At 32.6% G+C, this 21643-nt stretch overlaps 5 protein-coding genes across 6 annotated transcripts; 3 read left to right on the top strand and 2 right to left on the bottom strand.

The window, feature by feature from the left end:
• Window positions 1–100: 100 nt before the first annotated feature.
• Window positions 101–9245, top strand: LOC119834865 (trithorax group protein osa-like). The gene is made up of 12 exons (XM_038359382.1): window positions 101–119; window positions 184–454; window positions 875–1072; window positions 1187–1403; window positions 1471–1634; window positions 1730–1827; window positions 3038–3251; window positions 5919–6113; window positions 6536–6598; window positions 6916–7205; window positions 7289–7449; window positions 7699–9245. Exons 1-12 carry the CDS (start codon window positions 101–103, stop codon window positions 8017–8019), a joined length of 2211 nt encoding a protein of 736 aa, XP_038215310.1. The 3' UTR covers window positions 8020–9245.
• A 1007-nt stretch (window positions 9246–10252) lies between these two features.
• On the top strand, window positions 10253–14373 carry LOC119835336 (WD repeat-containing protein 46). 2 transcript variants are annotated; one of them, XM_038360094.1, is made up of 11 exons: window positions 10253–10409; window positions 10496–10594; window positions 10723–10955; window positions 11455–11706; window positions 11797–11947; window positions 12064–12299; window positions 12666–12830; window positions 13047–13186; window positions 13440–13630; window positions 13788–13886; window positions 14235–14373. In XM_038360094.1, exons 1-11 carry the CDS (start codon window positions 10380–10382, stop codon window positions 14355–14357), a joined length of 1719 nt encoding a protein of 572 aa, XP_038216022.1. In that variant the 5' UTR covers window positions 10253–10379; the 3' UTR covers window positions 14358–14373. The 2 variants fall into 2 exon arrangements, with proteins under 2 accessions (XP_038216022.1, XP_038216023.1); XM_038360095.1 differs by having other exon boundaries at window positions 10262–10309.
• On the bottom strand, window positions 14368–17313 carry LOC119835339 (transcription factor E2F5-like). Its single transcript, XM_038360099.1, has 7 exons — window positions 17102–17313; window positions 16910–17019; window positions 16728–16829; window positions 15783–15954; window positions 15121–15201; window positions 14826–14901; window positions 14368–14645 (listed from the first exon to the last, which is right to left on the bottom strand). Exons 1-7 carry the CDS (start codon window positions 17216–17218, stop codon window positions 14545–14547), a joined length of 759 nt encoding a protein of 252 aa, XP_038216027.1. The 5' UTR covers window positions 17219–17313; the 3' UTR covers window positions 14368–14544.
• Window positions 17314–17982: 669 nt separating this feature from the next.
• LOC119835337 (protein ALP1-like) lies at window positions 17983–19748 on the top strand. The gene is made up of 2 exons (XM_038360096.1): window positions 17983–18602; window positions 18676–19748. Exons 1-2 carry the CDS (start codon window positions 18326–18328, stop codon window positions 19473–19475), a joined length of 1077 nt encoding a protein of 358 aa, XP_038216024.1. The 5' UTR covers window positions 17983–18325; the 3' UTR covers window positions 19476–19748.
• A 118-nt stretch (window positions 19749–19866) lies between these two features.
• On the bottom strand, window positions 19867–21383 carry LOC119835338. The gene is made up of 4 exons (XM_038360097.1): window positions 21192–21383; window positions 20981–21091; window positions 20723–20859; window positions 19867–20632 (listed from the first exon to the last, which is right to left on the bottom strand). Exons 1-4 carry the CDS (start codon window positions 21244–21246, stop codon window positions 20129–20131), a joined length of 807 nt encoding a protein of 268 aa, XP_038216025.1. The 5' UTR covers window positions 21247–21383; the 3' UTR covers window positions 19867–20128.
• Between the last annotated feature and the right edge of the window lie 260 nt (window positions 21384–21643).

Consider the following 21643-nt stretch of genomic DNA (forward strand, 5'->3'; position numbering starts at 1 on the left):
GAGCGAGGAAAAGGATACGGCCGCCGGCTCACCGAATGAAACAAAGCAGAATGCTACCACTTCACAGACGATCTTCTGTAGGGGTGAGCTAGCTTTCCTAATGGGAGCTAGCCCAACACGTACCGAAGCGTGTTCGACTCCCACACTCAAAAACCAAATAGTAACAACACCGTATCTATTCAGTGTTAACAGCACCAATAGCATCCATATCCGCCCCGCCTCCATCGAGCGCGCCAAGTGAATCAGCGCCCCAAAAACGCGAGTCAGAAGCGGCATCGCCGCCAAGTCCTGAGGTGAAGCGGGAAGCGCCCGAGCTGCTGGTGCCAAAGAGGGAGGCCGCCGAGCCCGAGCGCGAGTCTCCCGGCATGGAGACGCGCCACGCCGGGTACGGCGCGCCGCCAGACCAACGCTCGCCCTACGAGCGCCCGCCGGATGACCACGTGCGCTCCTATAGGTAAATACTCTTCTATCTTTTGTATGATGAAAACTAGGTAAACATAACTTGGATTTCGAATAATAATTTAACCACGTACACACGTATATTATTTACACGTACAGTATAAAAAAAAACTTAGGCTTTAGTTAGACAACAGTTTAGTACAATTATTTCGTATTTTAACGCTTCGACATTTGCAGAGAATTAGTATAAAATCATGAAAATAGTAAAGATTTTTTTAACTAACAAAATCAGTAAACGTTGTTTTATTTTGACATAGGTGTGCTATTTATGATTCGTAAATAGATATATACATAATAAATGGACGATTTTGTAGATAACATACAATGATAGGCTCATATTCGTCAGCAAAGCAAATTATACTTGATAGAGTGTTATTTGTTACCGCTTTCGTTCAACATTATATTTTACGCATAGCCAAATGAACGAAACGCGGTACGGCTATGAAGCGCGATGTTACGAGGGCGCAACGGCCTTCGAGCGGTACGACCCCGCGCAGTGCCCGCAGCGGCCTTACAGCTGGGAGGAGGAGCGCTACCACGACCCGCACTTACCCACTCCAATGAAAACCGACCAGTCCGAGCAGGAAACCAATTCCGGACCCATTTACCCTAGGTACGTTGACGTCTATTAAAATGCCGAACATATGTGGTAAACGCTCACCTAAATGCCTCAACGTTGCGATAGTTTTGGGTCAGGGTCTAAAGTCTTAAATTGGTATCTATCCAGGCCAATGTACCACTACGAGGCCGGGAGTGGGGTAGGCGTGGGTGGGGTTGGGGCGATGGCGCCCGGGGTGCCGCCCGGCTTCTCCGCGATCAATCTCTCCGTGAAGATAGCCGCGGCGCAGGCACAGCGCCCGCGCACCCCGACACCCCGAGACCCCCGTGACCCTCGCGACCCCCGCCCCGCCATAGACCTATCCACATCTAGTGGCAGTCCACAGGTGAGAAGTCGCACACGAGAACTTAAATTAATTAATGGCTATGAATTAAAACCCATTGTTATGACAGGGTCCATATGCATCACCGGTTTACACGAGCGCCGGTGGTGGCAGCGGGGGCGGAGCCCGAGGCAGCCCACAGCCGGGCGCTTCGCCCCAGCTCACAGCCAGTCCCCAGGTGCCCAGTCCGCAGGGCCAGACCCTCGACCTTAGTGTGACCCGTTTACCACATAGGTGAGGCATTTATTGTTAGGCCATTAAATGTTTAACAACCCTTTCACTTGTAGTAATTTCTATTTGAATTAACTAATCTGGTTTGTTTTTCCCAGTAGAGCTTTCCCTGGAGGAGTCTCGTACAGTCGAGAATCAACACCAGATAGTGGTGGAAGCCATCCATACCTAGAAGCATACCATCGAGATACAGCAGGTAATTCATATACTATATATATTCAATCGTTTATATACAAAATGTCACACGGCAAATTTAAGTCACACATAATCAAATCATGAATTTTTTTATTAACAAATATAATCAAAAATTATCTTAAAAACCAATAATAGAAATCAATGTTTTTTAAAATTTGAAATCAAAAATATGTGATTCGTCATATTATGACTTATTTTTATTATTAACTTTCAAAAACAAAATACACTCACGCATTAACGTGAAATGGCAATTCACCAAGCTTGTTCTCTATGTCAACACAAACACATTTTGCACTCTACAAGCCCAAATTCAAAAGACCGTGTAAAGTTCGCCAGGAGAGTCGTAAAATACAGTACAAATTAAAACACGACCACTTTACCGCCCCTGCTGGCATCGTCGCCACAACACGAATATACGCTACATTGCTAATCCTGCTGAGCAGGCGTCTTTATATTATACGGTCACACCATTTAACATCTACGCAAAGAGTTAATTAAGTTTGAACTGCACATTTACATTATGCATGTACAATGAATTAGGACATATAGGGACATTTCAGTAGTTTACCATAATTTGATGTGATGAAAAAATCCCAAAAGAAGACTTTTATGATACAGATTTTCAATTAAATTATTTATTAATTATTGTAGTTAATTAAAAAACATCAAGTCATTTAATTATTTTCAACTATGAATTTACTACCTAGAGAAAAAAATTAAATCAATAAATCTCCGTGACCTTGCTTACACTTGTACATTGTGTTTGTCTATATGCTTTGTTAACTCAACACAATGGCCACGTTTGCAACGGAAATTGGCTTCTATAATAAGTATGAGTTATTATTGTCTTTGTAATATTGCAAGACCATAAATCGGATACTTTAGTTTTTATCACAAAATATATTCTTTGAAACTAACAACATTGATAGGAATTTTTTTAATAATTAATATTCTAATTTATTTTCTGTGTTTCACTGAATGTTTCACTGATCAATCTAAATTAATTAATTAATTAAGAAGACGAATTGTATATCAAGCCACTAATGCTTCTAGTATAAATACATATAACGAATCTTTAAGGAGGGCGACGGTTAAATATAATAAGATTTTTGACGTTGTCAAAGATACTAAACACTATGTTAGGCATAATGGTTATTATATGTCATTCGTATAATAAGAAGCTAGTCTCACATTAAATTCAAATGAAACAGGCTACGGCGGCGTCAGTCCCCACCCCGTAGCCGGTTACGGGCTTGCCCAGCCGGACTACGCAGCCGCCGCGGCTGCAGCCGGCTACGGCGGCTACCAGTACCAGTGCGGCGCGTACCCGCCGCCGCCCGCGTACCCGCCGCACGCGCCGCCCTACTCCCCGCCGTGCTACATGCCCCCGCCGCACGCGCCGCACGACAAACCTAAGGACAGCAGGTGAATATTCTATTCGATGACGGACCTGCTTTTCTGCATTCAAGATGCCAGATGTATGACGCAGAAGATGTAAACAAATAAAGCGATTGTTTATTTACGTATAGGTAAAGAGAACGCGATGGTTTGTATTCATCGTGTTTTATCATTAGATTTATAAATGAACAAAACCCAAGTCTCTTGGCATATAAGCACAGGTTATACATTGATCTTATAACACATTGAATTAAAATAGGTACTCTGTAATCAAATTATTATCTATTATTATTACAATAACAGACATACCTATCTCAGGGTCATTTATTATCACCAAGGATCTTCATTATTTAAATTGTTCAAATAAAAGACAGCTACATTGAAAAATAAAAAAATCAAGCATCAAAATAAGTAAAAATTAAACAACATACTGAATATCAACGCGCGATAGTAGGCACTTTAAATATAAATAAATAAGTAATGAGTGTTCGTATAAAAAATATAAAGTAATTTAACAATTAATAAACATCAAACTACGTCAGTCAGAAACGGTTCATATTAAAAATTTTCTTACATAATCGCAATGAGTTAACGACCTTAGTGACAACATAAATATGTAACAGCTAACAAAATGCAAACAAACACGCAAACGGCACGTTATAATAGTGACACACTTGTAGCGTCATACAGAATTTGAAATAAGTCGGTAAGTCACACTTGACGGATCAGTCTAAATATACCGGCGTCCGCGCAGCGCGTGTTCACCGCGCACTTCGAGCGTGCCAGATAAATAAAGATAAGATATATGTACGGATATCACACAAAAAACATGCGAAGAAACAGGTGAGACTCCACTCAATACGGAAAAAAACTATCGAGCAATAACGACTTTGTAATAACACTTTATTCCTTCCAAAGACAAACACGATATAACAATAACAGACTTTTAAAGATTTTGCGTAAACAACCGTGCGAGAATCATTTACTTTGCGCTACTTTTTGTTAGAGAGTACTCTAGGTTGATGACTTTACCCACAAAAATATTCATTAATTATAAAACGTGTTAAATTGGAATGTAGGCGGCGTATTGCGGTAAGTTGAACATTGCGCATAGAGAACGCAAATAATACTGGCTATATTCAATAATGAACGGTTGTCTAATTGTTATTAATATAGCTATCATCGTGACGACTTTTATGGGAAACTGGGTTACCGCATACGAGAATCGAGAGAGCTGATACATTGCCCGGTCGAAAGCTGCGACGGCTCCGGGCACATAAGTGGTCATTTCGCCACTCATCGCAGGCAAGCGGCATTTATAATGCACTACCTAGATATTCGTCAAACTGGAAGTCTATCACACGTGTTCGCGACAGCATTGACTAACTAAACAAAAATAATAATTGGCGCCCTAGTTGTGCATTTCCGCATCCCGTTGTGTTTGATTTGACTAACCGCATGATAGTACGATGTGAATACGATGTGCTTCTATTGCATAGAAGAGCTTGTAACATTTATAGCGACAAAAATTTAAAAAATTTATCTAATTTCCTTTAAACTTAAACTGTATAACTACGCTCAATTTAAGTACGAAAACACTATTGATTCATTAATCGTTACACGCTTTCTTATAATTACCTAGGCCGTCTGCTATATGTTTCATTTCATAAATAGACGCGTTTAAGAATATAACACGAATCACGGTGCAGTCTTGTTTAAAACACATTAAAAGACGTCTTCCGTACGACTTATTTTAAATCCACGTAGATGTCTATAAAAATCCCGATCAAAAATAGATTTTAAACTAGAGATAAAACGTATTTTATTGAAGAGTTATAGTGTGTAAATTTAATACGCTACATTACAGATTATTGTGGTTGGTTAATATATTTAGGTCATACATATTTTCGTAACCATACTTATTACTATTTATGATATTAGTCTCTACAGGAAATTATACACTATTTTCGTTATCATTTTGTTTATTTAATGAGTTGATTCTTATTCAACGTCTACACTATATACGGTACTAAAAATAAATAATACGTTTTAAAACAATTACGTCAATAGATACTTATTGTCAACCATAATACCGAGCAAGTTTGGATGCAATTTATACAAGTGTTGCTCTACATTTAATATTCTTAAACTGCATGGTTTTATTTGTGATTGTTTAATTAATGAATAACATTCGTTCTTTACATTTATAGGTAAAGTATCATTCAATTGGAGCAATCAACGACCAAATTATACCCACCATCCATAAACAGTGTTAAATGGCAATGTGATATTGCAGTGTGATAATTGATAAGTACATGGGACTTCATAATAGAGAAAAACATCGATGATATGGCAACAACTATTAATAAACTAAAATCAATGGCACTGAACTGTCGTGAGGAGTCGATATAACATATAAATATACGTAACATATGGATATAAGTAACAAAACATGTCCCGTTTAAAGATGATTCCGAATTATGTAGGTTGTACATAGTATAACAAACGTAAGAATATTGTAAAGCGACCTTGAATATCACTGCTATAAATAGCTAACACAGTTAGAATTTTCCTCCAAATGTAATATTTAAATGCGCCTTTCCCATAATAAAAAAATGTTTTACGAAAACCAAGCATAGTTTCGTAAGCTAAGATACAGTAACACACCATTGTAAGCAGTTTGTATATGTGCAGTCTGTCGGGGTGTCCGCGCGCTGATCGCTCGCAGTTGCAACCGCACTCCCAGGAACTGAAGTGTCCGACACCGGGCTGCGACGGCTCTGGACACGTCACTGGCAACTACTCCTCGCACCGGTCACTCTCAGGCTGCCCTAGAGCGAACAAACCGAAGAGCAAACCGCGGGACGGGCAGGACTCGGAACCTCTTAGGTGAGTGTTTTAATATTTTTATCGACTATGTGATTAATTATAGTTAGTTTAAATTATTCAATGCGTTCCGTTAAATTTGAATCTATTAACGTTGAATTATAAATATTTTCAACAATTTCCTTATCATAGTTGTTCTAATTTTTTTTTTTTATATATATTATGTAAAGAAGAATTAGAATTTTATTTACTAATTACTCATTGTATGGCAAATAACCTATTTTGCTCATAAATATTTGAATGTGACGACAATTAGGTATTTGAATATGATTTAAAATTTTACATATTATAATAAACTCGTAAAAATATTCAAAAAGACGTAGGTAACGAATGTGTTTATCCTTGAACTACATATTTGTGTGGCGAAAACACCTCTTTATTTTGTAATCGTTTTGCAATGAGTTTGTTCGTTACACGCTGCTTAGATGCCCTATACCGGGCTGTGATGGATCTGGACACGCCACAGGGAAATTTTTGTCACATCGAAGGTAAGCTTACACAATAGGGAGAAAAAACGAGTGTTTTGACCTCTTTCTGCATGTTAGAGACATCAATTCCAAATGTGTTTTGTATTTTTACGTCTTTTATTTTTCTAGATTAATAATAAAATAGATTATACAAATTTAGACAATACACACGGTCCATGTGCGTAAATATACATCACAAAAAGCGGCACCCTTTCGGATATAGATTCGCTTCTTAGTGCGACACGAATTTGCCAATCACATACAAATATTATTGCATGTAATCAAAACGTCAGGTACATACAGAAAATGGTTATTAATTGAACATTTTTCGTCATCAGTGCATCCGGATGTCCAATAGCGAATCGAAACAAGATGCGCGTACTAGAGAGTGGGGGAACTGTAGAGCAGCATAAAGCGGCGGTAGCTGCAGCAGCCTCAGCAATCAAGTTCGACGGAGTGAACTGTCCGACCCCTGGTTGTGATGGATCCGGACATATAAATGGATCCTTCCTAACACATCGCTCCCTATCCGGATGCCCAGTTGCTGGGGCCGCGACCCCCACACCCCAGCCAAAGAAAGCGAAATATCCGGATGATATAACTCCCCTTTATCCCAAACCATATTCAAGTAAGTACTGAAATATGGTAAAAAGATAAATTTTTATTTGAACTTAATTGTGTCCTAATGTTGAAACCTTTCTTTTTCTATAGGCATGGATATCAATATGCAAACTGGCAATGGAGAGGATTTAATGACGTTGGAGCAAGAAATAACCGAATTACAGCGTGAGAATGCACGCGTTGAATCCCAAATGCTGCGTCTGAAATCAGATATAAATGCGATGGAATCGCATCTCAGCTCTGGTGAAAGGGTAAGTTGGGATTATTACTAAATTAGATAATGAATATTTAGAATCTATTTTAACACTCAAAGTGGATATTTTTGTCTCATAACGTAGATGGTACTGTCATGGCTCCAAACATCCAACTTTGAGTGCTCCTAACATCATATTACGTAGTGAGTACTACTTAAATACTATTCAATTCAGTAGCTACTCAAAATGAGCCCATGTCCGTTGTGTAAATTGCTTATTTTTAAGCCATTATTTACTTGTCAACAGGAGAATCAATTGATGTCACAGCGGAATAATAATCTGAATGAATATTATGAGAGTCTCCGTAACAACGTTATTACGTTATTGGAGCACGTAAAAATACCGGGCGGCGGAACCGCTCACGTCGCCTCCGCACCCGGAACACCCGGAGCCCCGCCTCCTCCCGGTGTCGGAGAAAAACCGGCGCATGACAATTTCGACTCCTACTTAACGAAACTACAGACCCTCTGCTCGCCCGATGGATACTGCCCAGATGAAAACCGGCCGATTTATGAAACAGTAAAAAATGCGCTTCAAGACTTCACAGTGCTCCCGACACCGATTTAAGGCTCGCCCAGCACCGCCGATAGTAATCGCCAATGAACTATAACACCGACTGCGATCGGCGGCGCTTAAGCGTAGTGCAAGTGACATTCCTAGTGAAGTGATATTACCAATCTCACCAAAGATAAAAAAAGACTGTTGGTAATCAAATCTAATGATTTGCAATGGTCGTGACTGTGTACAGTGTTCAATGTAGATGTTATAGACATTGTGTTCTACATAGAGATGTCTGTTTTATAAACCGTTGTATACGATGTGTGAATTCTATAAGACATCACATTAACATTCAAAACGTTTGACTAATATCATTAAGGTCAACTTAACTTTAGTCTAAAATGAATTTTAACACTGTTATTCGTATATATGCTTAAACATTAATGTAACTAAATGATAAGAAAAAGTTTATACTTGTAATGTGAACGATTTTAGCCCCATGAACACATCTATATTGGTTATTTGTAAATATTGTGTATTATCTAATTCTTACTAAGTACCTATACAATATCAAATGATTTTGGATTCATGTGTGCTCACGTTTAGCTAAATTTTTAAGATGTCTCATCGAAAATAGGCTATAAGAATAAGACAGTACTAGATTTCTTCGCGTTTTGTTGAAATTACCGGATTTACTGGGATTGTGCCAAATACAAGCGCAGAAGTTCTAAAGTGATAGAAATTAATGTATGGTATAGATATGTAAAAACTATCGAAAATAATAACTCCTTAGAGGACACTAGTCAGTTTTGTAAATAAATGTTGTAAATATAGTTACTACGTCGTTTCGACGATTTTATTTATATTAGATAATAATGAGATCTCATTAGATCAAGTAAGTTATTTCAGTCATTAATTGATAACCAATTAGGAGTAATATTTGTTAGCCAATGTTCACTTCGCTGTGATTATGTTAATGTTGTTTATTTATTGTTACCTTTGCGGAATGTGATAGTTCAAATTGAGGCGGATTGACGTTATTTTGCAACATTATTTATTGTGCTTTGTCAAAAAATGTTTTATTGTTTTAACTTAGCACACTGCTAACAATTTATGTTATGTGTATTTGATTCAATTATCTGAAAAAAGGTCCAAAAGATTGGACGAAACAAAATATAATACGCATTTTAATGATACCTATTACTATGTTACTACTCTGATCGTCATATATGTTTCTGTAAAATATTGAGTATGTGTTGTTAAAGAGAATAAAAATAATAAATACCAAGATTATCTCAGTTTTGATTATTATTCCTCTATTATTAATCTCCAGGCGTCACATCTGATTTTAAAACTTACACGAAACTAAATTTAAGAAAAAATACATATTATTTCATATATTTATTTTTTGTCCAATTTTGTTTTATGAACAACACAATAGCTACATACTCGTAGATATCGACTTTATTATACTTACAACAATTTGTTCTTTATCATAATCTAGAACCAATTTCGAAAAATAGTTAAAATCCAATTCCGTTTGTAATAGGTACGAGCACAATCATACAGTTACCTTATATCTACTAACAAAATAATATAGGTAATGACCGCGCTTTTATATGCCTTACGTTCGTTTGTATGAAACCGACTACTACGTACAAAATTTATACAACGATAAACGATAATACAAGAAGTTGATGATTTTATTTTACTATCCTTATTAGGATAATTTCCTTACTTTCATTGCTTATTCAATTCAATTCAATTCATAAAGCGTGTTTATTTTATTTTATATAATAATATGGAACTATAAACTGTAATAGATTAGATACTTTCCTAATTTTTGAAGTTGACTTATAAAGAAGATGCCTACGCTGGAATATGTAAAAAATATCATAATCGAATATCTTCTTACAGATTTAAATAGCTAAATATTTATATGCTTATCTCAGTTTATGGAATAGAGTAAGATCTTTTTAGTAAGTGAGCATGATCGATTAATACTTAAATTAATTTTAATAATTAATTTAAGTATTAATCGATCTTAAGTTATTAACTTAAATACAATATAAAACATTTTTTTTACATATCAGATAACGTAGGAGTTTTATCATCTTCCATATATGACATTAACTTTGACATTTATTGTATAAAATTTCTGTTTCCCTATCTTTCATAACTTACACTTGTGTACAATGAAGTATCATTCATTCATTCATTCAACTTAAAACTGGCATAGTTCTGACTAATTGCCATTATTAAAAAACTTTGACATCATGTAAGATTTGACAGTTACTTACATATGAAGGAATCTGGAATGTCATTATGACAGTGAATTATAAACCATCAATTCAGCATGGTACATTGCAGAATCAATTCAAAATATAAAGTTGTTTTCTAAATATCTAGGTTGATTTAAACATATTATAATGGATTTGAATGAAGGCACAATGAAAAATGTATATTGTTATACTTTATTATTACTTCTTACTTCTTAATTCCAACAGCTATTATAAGTTAACATAACCACATTTAACATTTTCAGAAACGTTACTTCCACGATACGGGGGAAAATGAAGAAAATAAAAGTGAGATGGAAGTATTTCACGTAAAAATGAAACCTCTTTCTAAACATAACATACAAGTGAGACATAATATATATATTCAATTTTGTTGTGTATTGCATAGCCCTAAACGCTCATAATTTTTCGCAGTTACAATTAGTTAATATTGACTTTAATATTAATTTGTGTTAAATAAAACTTTTTTTAGAAACTGAATTATAACAATACAAAAAAATTAAAAGTTAATAAAAATAGAGCATTATCCGGAAAGGCACCAATTGATCGAAAAAAATTAGAAAAACATTCGCGAGGTGAAGGCTTTGAAGGGAAAGGTGTAAAGCATCCCCTGTATGCATTAAAATTAAAAAAGAAAGAAAACAAGTATAAATATGCTCAGGAACAGGCAGCCAGAGCAGATATACTTCTCACTGAAAATGCAGGGTATGTATTTTCACAACTGAATAAGAATAGTCCCCATCAAGACTGTATTTATCCTACTTTGCTGGGAGATAAATTTTAACAACCAAGTAGGTTGTTAAATTTTTTTCTTAATTTGTTATGGGTTAAAGTGTAGGTTTTCTAAATATAATATAATTTTATCAGACCTGAGCCCTGATAAAATGAACACTACAATAACAAAATATGTACATTTTCCTGGTACACTTTACTGAGAAACTTTGAACTTGTTTTTGCAAGTTGTTGTTGAAACTTTGAACAGTTATGGCAAGTGATTTTTTATAAATAAATAAAAAATAAATAAAACTTGATTTTTGTTAGTTTTGAAGTTTAATTCTTTGACTTAGCATGTTTTATTCATATCTAGGTGTGTTTTCAATCATAAAATTGTAACTTTATCCACATTGAAAATGATATCACTCAATACAAAATATTTATTTACGAAAAAGGGAAATGTTTTATAATTTCTTAATGCAAATTTCAGTTATTTGGAGGTAGATGATGGCCACAGAACTACTAGTATTACACAATCAATGATTGCAGAAAATGTAGACATTACAGCTGCCACCAAAATATTTGACCTTAATTTGGATTTTGGCCCATATCGAGCTAAATATTCAAAAAATGGCAGACATCTCCTTTTGGGTAGTAGTAAAGGGCACTTAGCGGCATTTGATTGGGTTACTAAGAGATTACATTGTGAAATCAATGTTATGGAATCCATTCATGATATAAGGTAAAGTCTTGATGACAATAAAGTTTGTAAAAATGTTATAATAACAAAACATGGTTTAATGTATTCATATTGCACTTGTGATATTTTCAGTTGGTTACATGTAGAAACAATGCTAGCAGCAGCACAAAAGGAATGGCTATATATTTACGACAATACTGGGACAGAAATACATTGTATTAAAAAAATGGATAAAATATTAAGAATGGAATTCCTCCCTTATCACTTTTTGCTTGCAGCAGTGGTAACTGAATATTTTTATTTTTCGTTTCCATTTCATTTGCAACATATAATTGTAAATTCATGATAATAAGTGAGTAATAAGTAAGTGATACATTATTTTGAATATTTATTTTACAGAATGAATTTGGCTTTATGACATGGTTGGATATATCAATAGGGGAAATAGTAGGTCACTATAACAATCACTTAGGGAGAACTGCTGTGATGACACAAAACCCATACAATGCAACCATATGTTTAGGAAATTCAAAAGGAGTTGTATCTCTCTGGTCGCCCACTGTTAAGAAACCTCTGGCTAAAATATTATGTCATAAGACTCCATTAACAGCTATTGCTGTTGATAAAAGAGGAAGGTAAACCTTATTAAATTATATATGCTTCTTTCCTTATCTGATCTTTCCACTGAAACAATGGACTGCCATTTCTTCCCAGTCAGACAATCCTTTCCTTATCCCTAATGTTTTAAAAGTGGTTAGCATATTAGGAGAGGCACTATTTCTGTGAATGTACATAGTGTGCAGTGGTGATTGCTTTAAGTGAAAATAAAATGGTAATTTCAATTGCATTTTGTAAATATATTGTGTTGTGTGCTTGTAAGAATCCATTTGGATTAAAAAACGTATCTAATATAACAAAGCAGATTTATATAGAACAAAACATAACTCTTCAGAATTAATTTAATGATAATATGCATTTAATAAAATACGGTTTTTTTTTAGTTATATGGCAACCAGTGGCGTAGACAGAAGTTTGAAAATATGGGATATTCGAAATTTAGATGGACCCCTGCAGCATTACAAATTAAGGTCACCAGCAGTTGATTTGGATTTCTCCCAGAAAGATATGCTTGCTGTTGGATTTGGTGATATTGTAGAAATTTATGAGTAAGTAGTTATGGGTAAAAACTTCTGGCTATTGTCAATCTTTGTATGAATATGTATATAAAAATATTTTAATATTTTACAAAAATATATATTAGGCACTTTTCATACCTTATTATTGAAAAAAATACAAATTTCAACTTAATGATTTTGGAACCTTATAACTTACTTGAAGAACAGGTAATTTTGGCCTTTTTCTTTAATACTATTTTATTACAGTAATTGTTGTACACAAACCACCAATAAAGCTTATATGAGACACAAAATGGCCAGAACAATAAGCAACTTCAAATTTTGTCCATATGAAGATGTATTAGGAATCGGTACTTCTAAAGGATTCACTAGCATCATTGTACCAGGTATGGGTTTTGTTGAATAATGTTTTTTACCGTTAATTATAATATTCAACAACTTCAAAATAAGATATACACACCATAGATTTTCATAATTTGAAGTTTTTTTTTTTGCTTTATGTCTTATAATTTTCATATAAAAACTATTAAAGCTTTGAAAGGTAATAAAAGATTGTTACCTTTCAAACCATTTTATGAATTATCTAACAAAATTCACTGTCAAGTTAATGTTACTCCTTATAATTAATTTATCAAATAGGCAGTGGTGAGCCCAACTTCGACGCGTATGAAAGCAATCCATACCAGACGAAGACACAACGTAAAGAAGCGGAAGTTAAAGCATTGCTTGAAAAAATACCTGCAGAACTTATTACACTTAATCCATTTGAAGTTGTGGAAGTGGATGTGCCAACTCTGAAGGAAAAAATTGAAGCTAAATCTAAATTACTGGTAAAAATATACTACATATGTCATATATTTAATATAGATTTTATTAATTATTTTTTATTATTTGAATTTGTTAGAGGCATATTGACTAATTTTACATTTTCGATTAAATTAAAGATGTCCTAAAATTAATATTTACATCATTTTGTATTTTTTGCAGCATGTCAAAGACAAGCAGATTGATATAAAACCAAGACACAAAAATAAAGGTAAAACAGATATTGCAAGAAAGAAAATAATCAAGGAAGTAGCAAGAAAGGTAACATAACAAACATAGTTTTTGTGATGTCTGTATATACTATGTGGGATGTATGTACCAATGTGATCCAGTGCCTCCTAGTGGGCTATAGAACAGACAATATCTGTCTGTCGGACATCTGTTTCATTGATCAATTTTTTTATGGACATGTAGGTGATTATCTTTCTGTGTCCTGCCAGACCCAGATCTTTCTTTTGTGAGTCCGACAAAATTGAAGTCAGTACCTCTTTGAAGTGACCACCTGGTCACTATGACTATTTGGGATATTACATGAATATTTATAATTTTAAGAACTTACTGGCTGTAGAATATAAATATTTCAGCTAAGTATAACTTTCTTCTTTGCAGGAACTTATTAATCAGGCAATTGAAGTAAAGAAGATGCTGAACGAACCACAACAACAAGAAGCGCCGAAACAATCATTTGGTGTATTAGATAGATTTGTTTCAAAACCTAAATCAAAGAAATAAAATCAGATAGTACAAGAAATATTTCTTTTATTCACAATAAACTTTCTTCATAGTGTATACTTTTGATTCTTTCATATTTACATGATTTATTTACAATTGCCATATTATAAAGTCAACATGATCACAAAATAATATGTAAAAACATTCTTTAAAAGAAGATTGTCGCAAAATACTGTAAAATTGATAGTTAACAAGGTATGTCAAATAAATCACACAAACCCTCTGAGCCGCGCAAAGAAAATGAGAAATCTTGCTTCGTTATTGGTGGACTTAATCTAAAAAGATAATCTGTAACAAATAATATGCAAAAAGATGAATATCTAAATATTGAAGGAACATAAACAATATTTTCTTAGCTATAAAGTGAATAAATACATGAACTTGTAAAATACCATTGTTTACATAAAAAAAAACTATAAGTTGAGTTAAGTTAGCAAGATCTTGTTAGTATTTTCTTATCAAACTTACTTGAATTATTTGTAATATTGCTTGACCCATCTGTATAACTTTCAACTTCTTCATCAGTACTATCTTCATCCATATCCTATGATAAAAATCTCAGTCAACGACATCATCAACAAATATCTTATGTAAATATGTTCAGAAGCATTAATGCAATGAGTGTTTTTTTTTTTGTAAGTTAAACAAAAATTTGAGTACAAATAAACTCACTAAATAGCTTTCTAACATTGACATAACATTATAAATAAATAATAAAAATCAACATATGAATACCTATTTCAATAATTTACAAAGTCGTTACCTTTTCCTTCTCAGCATCACATAAGAGAATGACTCCCACTGGATCATGAGACTTTAAATGAAGCAGGCAGTGTTTTTCATTCTGAAAATTTATTTAATTTTCAGCTTACGGTATAGATTGTTCATCTTAACTATCACCATCTGATTCCCTGAATGTTTGTATTGATACTAATATTATAATGATTTGTTTTTTACTTTTTATCTCAAAAACTACTCAACTAAGTACAGACTTTTAGAAAGTTCAACTTTTTTAAATAACAAAATAACTTTGGACACAGCTTGTTTATAATATATGATATAGTAGTATCTAAATCTGCCTTCTATTGAATATCTGCATCTTCTCTGAAATCTTTCACCATATATTTATAATGATATGAATAATATCATGTAGATAGATATTTAAATTAACTTGAATTTTTAATGGATATAAATATTCTTTCCTTTTTATGTTTTTATCTACATTAACAGTAGAAGGCTTTTATTATCATTATTATTTTTTTTGTTTTATTAGCAATATTTAATTTTGTTTTTCAACTGGATCAATCCCCAATTTGCCATAATATGGGTACAAGTAGGTAATACCACACCCTTACTCTACACTTGTCCTACTCTACCCTTATTACAACATTCTTATTATTATTACTTTTTTTAATTAATCCATACCTCAAATGGAACACAACCAAAAGCCAGTTCAGTGCCAAGCTGACATTCTAACACCAATACTTGTTCATGTTGAAAACACTTCTTTATATCACTCTCAGTTACATATGTAAGTGCTTTATTGTCTTTATCGTCAAGTACATTTTTAATGCTTTGCTCGATATAATGCATTTGCCTGAAATAATAGAAAATATAGCTTAATTAGCTATAGTCTATGTTTATTTAAACACCACTAAATTTATGAATTACTACTTTAAAACCAAAAAAATATTTTTGTATTCAATAGTCCATATAATGAGGAATTGTGTATTTTTTTAAATATTTTTTAGTCCTAATCTATACTGATAGCTATAAAGAGATAAAGTTTGTGAATTACGTATGTTGTAGGGGATAATCTCCTGATCTACTAAAGCAATTTTACAAATAGAAAACCACATTATCTGTGAGAGCCATAGGCTAATTTTAGATTTTCTTCTGGTTCAATCCAAACAGAGGTCAGGAGGACCAACTATTAGATTTATCTATGTACAAATAAAGCATCCAAATACCACCAAATAACAACAATACCACACACATATGTTTTATGAAGAAATATGTCAAGATAGTATTTTCCGATATTTGAGTTTATGCGAGTATTATACATTTAGAAATCAGAGAATTTTTAATTGATTGTGAGCGAGCATGTTCATGGGGAGGTGGAGACCTTGGGGAGCCGTGACCAAACTCGCTGTAGTGTTGGAAACGTCGGGTTAATAATATAAGGAATAAATCGAGTTTAAAATCCGTTAAAAACTCTTTAATTTCTAAATATGTAAAGGAAAAATTTACACATAATTAACATTAATGACCTCACTGATCAATATTAATTGATAATAGCATTTATTAAAATCAATTAACACAAAATAATGATAATATTATTAACATTACTATGAGGACAACTAAACATACTTATCTAATAACCCCTCATGCTCTTCTAAGCGATTAACTTGATTTCTCAACATGTTTACTTTTGCACCAATTTCACTTGAAGTGCCATCAGGGCATGCTCCTCTGAAATATGAAATATTACATATCAATGGTTTTATACAAGCTTTAAAAATTAACAAACTTTACTATTTTTCTTTACTTACTTCCACTGTATACTATTTTTACTTCGCTTTTCTATGAGACCAATACCTTCCAAAACGTTAGTAATATCATAAATTCTTCGTTTCTGACGAACAGCTAATAATTCAGTAGCCTGCAATGATAATTTCACTAACGGCATAAAAATATTTTCAAATCGTCGTTTTTTGGTGCCATTTGACAAGGCGTTTACTTACAACTTTCAGGTCCAAAACACCGTCCTTCGCTTTTTGCAATAGTGATACAAATCTTGTAGTCAATAAACCTAAAGATTTCTCATATCTTTTGTAACTGTATCCACCTATTTCCGTCATATTTGTAGGGTTTATTAAATAAAATTCATATAATATTTATTTTTTTGTCAGACGAAGCACAATTTTGCGTTGCGGCGGGACCTTAGAATTATGTTTGTAATGTTGGTAGAACCGTTACCTTTATTTTTAACACATCTGTTGTCAGTGGATAGGCCACAGACAGAGTAAAAAATAAAATAAATATATTAAGAAAAAACAATGCAGATATTGCCCTCTTTTTAATCACATATTAATAATATTTTTTAATTTCTCATAAATCACAAACAAGCCAATGTAAATGTATTCATATCAAAATATTATAACGATTAATTAGGCAAAAGAAGTAATTTTTAACGTATAATATAAAAAATATTAATCATAACAATAGTTAGGTAAATAACTACTCATTGTATCCAAAGAAGAACAATTCAACGTTAAAAAAAATACTTAGTGCGAATGTTTCATGGGCGGTGGTAACGCTTGCCATCAGGCGATCCACAGAACAAATAGAATACAATAACATCAATGGGAACGGAGCTTGAAAGGTGCGAACTCTCTAATAAAAAAAGAATCGTCAAAATCGGTACACCGTCGAAAGCAATATAAAAAATACAAATAAATAAAGTGGAACTTAGATCAATCAGGTGTTTTTTGAAGTCGGTTATGAATTTGCTTAATGATATTTATTGTTTTCCGTAATGTTTTATTTTTTAAAATTTGCTTATTCATATTAATAAATTTAAGTGTTTCAGTAGTTAAGTCAAAAGTATATGATAGTTTAGATAGATAGTTGTGAACACTATTGTATTTTAATCTATATTCGGTGTTGATTTTGTGGACTGTGGTATCAACTGTTAATCAAGTTTCGTATCGGAGAGTTGAGATTTGATAATCCGAGGACCGAGAGTACAAAATTTGAAAACAAGAATAATTTAGTATTTACCATGAACAAAAAACGAAAACCGTTTATTCCATAACATAAAGGGATAGAGTAATGATATTTGATCACCGAAAGCAAGTGATATAATTTTTGTATTAAACTTCTAGCAATAATATGAATGAAAATATACATCTTATCAAATTCCAAAAAAGGAATATTCCAAATAATAGTAATCAATTTATAAACCGATGGAAAAGAGAACACTCGCAGTATTCCTATCAGAATCGTGTAAAGACAACAATTATAGTAGCGAATCTAGTGATTGGAGTGATACACAACGCATTTCTGATTTAAGCGACGATGATGATACTAATGAGGATACATTATTTTTTCCCTTGATGCAATATCTATTAAAATCTAAGAAAAAAAGAGTTGATGATTACTTACATTGTATCGAGTCTTGGACTGATGTAGAATTTAAGAATCGCCTTCGATTATCGCGGCAAACAGCATATAGACTTATCGGTAATACATTTAAATATTGTTTGTTATTTACCTTTTATATTTTGTTATCGATTAATAATATTAATATTTACAGATGATTTAGAAAAATCAGGATTTATAGCTACTCACAAATTTGGATTAAAGCCATTAGAACCAAAGCTATGTTTCTTTATATTTTTAACATTTATTGCAAGTATTGAATCATTAACCCCTATTGCAACTAGGTTTGATATATCTATATCATCAACTTTTCGAGTTATCAGGAGAGTGGTTGCTTGGTTGTTAACCAAATTAAATGAAACCATTAAATGGCCTACAGAGATAGATCATATTAAAGACATTAGTAATACATTTTATGATAAGACTGGAATCTCAAATGTGATAGGAGTTATTGATTGTCTGCATGTCAAAATTGAAAAGCCTAAGAACGCAAGAGAATACTGCAATGGAAAAGGGTATTTTTCCATAGTGCTACAAGCAACAGTGGATGCTAATTTAAGATTCACAAATATTTACTGTGGAGAACCTGGTTCGTCAAATTGTTTTAGAGTATTGAAGAAATCACCATTATACAACACAGCACAAAAAGATAAAAATTTGCTATTCCCATACAATGTATATCTTATTGGACACTCTGGATATCCCTCCTTATCTTGGCTAGTCCCACCATACAGGGAAAATAAACGATTAACATTGACGCAGAGAGAGTTTAACTCTTTACATGTATCGGCAAGGAAGATAAGTGAAAAGGCATTTACTTTGTTAAAATCTAGATTTAAAAGGATTAAGATTTTTGGTGTTTACAGAAATATTACTTTCATAACTGATACAATTGTAGCAGCATGTATTCTACACAATTATTGTGTCAATGAAAATGAGGAGTTAGAAGATTGATTTAAAAGTAAATCCAGTGAAATTGGTTTGTATACTACATACCACAAAGACAACACAACATTAAAATGACAGCTATAAAAGTGAATAGAACTAGTAATATGGAATAATTCATTCAAAGAATTGAATAAGTAAATAAGCTATCATTGTTTTTTTTACTTTATATGTGCTCTTTAACATATTAGTATTGAAATATATGCATTTAGATTTTTAATATGTAGGTAAGTACATAACAACAACATATAAGATGTTTTATTAAACTAGCCGAGAATTGTTATTGTAGTTTTTTTTTTTACTTAAGACTACATCAATACTAGATTTTTTGAAACTAAGAAAATAAGAAAATACAAGCTTTATTATTGCATTTTTATTCTTTGTGTGTTATATTTGAAACCTTTCTTTTGATTTTGATTTTGTATGTTATGTTACAATTCCAAAGAAAAGAATTTATACCAATTCATCTTTTCCTTATCTTAAAATTTTCGATGTCATATGTATTTTCCACCATTGAAGATTTGTCTCATTATCTTTGTCTGAATAAAACCAAACTTATTGGTTAACTGGTTTAAGTTTCATCGCAATAGATCTTCAATCATTCTACTCATGCATTTTCTGCAATTATTTTAACAAGTATTTCATTAGAACTTAGCTCTGTATCATTCACCTAATAACTTCCGCAACAAAAAGCACTTCTCCCTTTCAATTTTTAGCATTTCTTCTTGATGTTTTTCCTTCAATTGTAACTTCTTCAAAGCTACAGTCTGTTTAATATCTAATTCTTTCTTTCTCAGAGCGATCTCTTCTTCCCTCAATCGTAAAGCTCTTTCATATCTCTCGTCTCTTATGTGCTTTTGCTCTTCTTGCCTTCTTAAATATAGTAGCCATTGCTTGTCGAGTTCAATTTTAGCTCTACGCTCCACCTTTAATTTTCTTAATGATGTACTATTTTTATAAGGGAGTTTTCTACACAAGTTATCCTTATTTATTTGATCTTGTATACCAGATGATATTCTATAAGTGTCATTATCTTCATTGTATTTACCAAGTATTTGATGCATTTCATTGTAATATTTAAATCCGGAAACCTGTCCATTATCAAGGCAATCCTTGTATTTCTTTGTTAGAGCATTTATTTTCCATCTTACTTGGTCTGGTGTTACCTAAAATTTACAGAAAGCCTTCAAAAATTCATAAATTTGTTGATAGATATGCAGAATTTTTTATTCCAAAGAACAATGAATTAGGTATACCTCTATGTTAAATGATTTCAATTCTTCTGCCATTGTTGACCACATTTTTGATTTTTTCTTAGGGTTATCTAAAGTACTTAATTTAGTTTCATATAAATTTAAAAGCATTAATGTAGCATTTTTTGTCCAAATAACATCTGTAACATTGGTAGGTATATGAAGAACATATTATGATTAACTAGCTAATATTATAACTTTGTTCATACATTTAAATAAATAATTATATTGGAAAATTATGAGTGATTACATTTCGCTTACTTTGTTTGTTTGTTTCGTGTGAATCAGTTCCTTCTTGACTAATAGTATGCGCATGACTATAATTTGCAATATTCACACTTTGTTTAAAAGGAGATTCTAATGTGCCATCGCCTTAAAAATTAAGAAGAAATATTTATTAAAGTGTTGGTAAAACTCATTGTTACATAATTTCATTATGAAAGTAGAAATAGTTGTAATGTATCTAACTTACACTGATTATCCAGTATAGCTAATACCGCAACGTTATTATCTATGTTTTCATCCATCTCTGTAACAATTTTGTTATAATCTATTTATGTTATTATTAACAAAATTTGTGTTATATATCTTAGATGTTGTATCTTGTAAACATGAATTTGCATTGATCGATTAGTAAACAATACAAACCATCTGACATCTGTCATATTAGATGCAGATGACAGTCACGTTCACAGATTAAGCACTAGTTACTGCGATTCATGATACAATAATTTTAATAGTGGTACTTAGTACTATAACTCTATGATGTGAAAATTATATTATTCTATCGTAAGTTTCCGTGATTTTGTTCTCAACATATGAAAAAAAAATAGGCCTATTAAAACTTAGATGAAGTTTAACTTTATACCATGATTTCAAATATAATTTTTTGTCATCTTGTAAATAAGTTAATATAATTTGTAA

Source organism: Zerene cesonia, chromosome 20, assembly GCF_012273895.1.
Source record: "Zerene cesonia ecotype Mississippi chromosome 20, Zerene_cesonia_1.1, whole genome shotgun sequence".
Lineage (NCBI taxonomy): Eukaryota > Metazoa > Arthropoda > Insecta > Lepidoptera > Pieridae > Zerene > Zerene cesonia.

Bases quoted from the DNA above. Each gene is read 5' to 3' on its own strand.
- LOC119834865 (XM_038359382.1), top strand. The intron at 1,073-1,186 runs GTACGTTGACGT...GTATCTATCCAG, and splicing joins TCCGGACCCATTTACCCTAG to GCCAATGTACCACTACGAGG. The intron at 6,114-6,535 runs GTGAGTGTTTTA...CACGCTGCTTAG, and splicing joins CAGGACTCGGAACCTCTTAG to ATGCCCTATACCGGGCTGTG.
- LOC119835336 (XM_038360094.1), top strand. From the start codon at position 10,380: ATGGATTTGAATGAAGGCACAATGAAAAAT. The intron at 11,707-11,796 runs GTAAAGTCTTGA...TGATATTTTCAG, and splicing joins GAATCCATTCATGATATAAG to TTGGTTACATGTAGAAACAA. The intron at 12,300-12,665 runs GTAAACCTTATT...GTTTTTTTTTAG, and splicing joins GCTGTTGATAAAAGAGGAAG to TTATATGGCAACCAGTGGCG.
- LOC119835339 (XM_038360099.1), bottom strand. From the start codon at position 17,218: ATGACGGAAATAGGTGGATACAGTTACAAAAGATATGAGAAATCTTTA. The intron at 17,020-17,101 runs GTAAGTAAACGC...TTATCATTGCAG, and splicing joins GTGTTTTGGACCTGAAAGTT to GCTACTGAATTATTAGCTGT. The intron at 15,955-16,727 runs GTATGTTTAGTT...CTATTATTTCAG, and splicing joins CATGAGGGGTTATTAGATAA to GCAAATGCATTATATCGAGC.
- LOC119835337 (XM_038360096.1), top strand. From the start codon at position 18,326: ATGGAAAAGAGAACACTCGCAGTATTCCTATCAGAATCGTGTAAAGAC. The intron at 18,603-18,675 runs GTAATACATTTA...TAATATTTACAG, and splicing joins AACAGCATATAGACTTATCG to ATGATTTAGAAAAATCAGGA.
- LOC119835338 (XM_038360097.1), bottom strand. From the start codon at position 21,246: ATGGATGAAAACATAGATAATAACGTTGCGGTATTAGCTATACTGGAT. The intron at 21,092-21,191 runs GTAAGTTAGATA...TTAATTTTTAAG, and splicing joins AGCTATACTGGATAATCAGT to GCGATGGCACATTAGAATCT. The intron at 20,633-20,722 runs GTATACCTAATT...TGTAAATTTTAG, and splicing joins TGAAATCATTTAACATAGAG to GTAACACCAGACCAAGTAAG.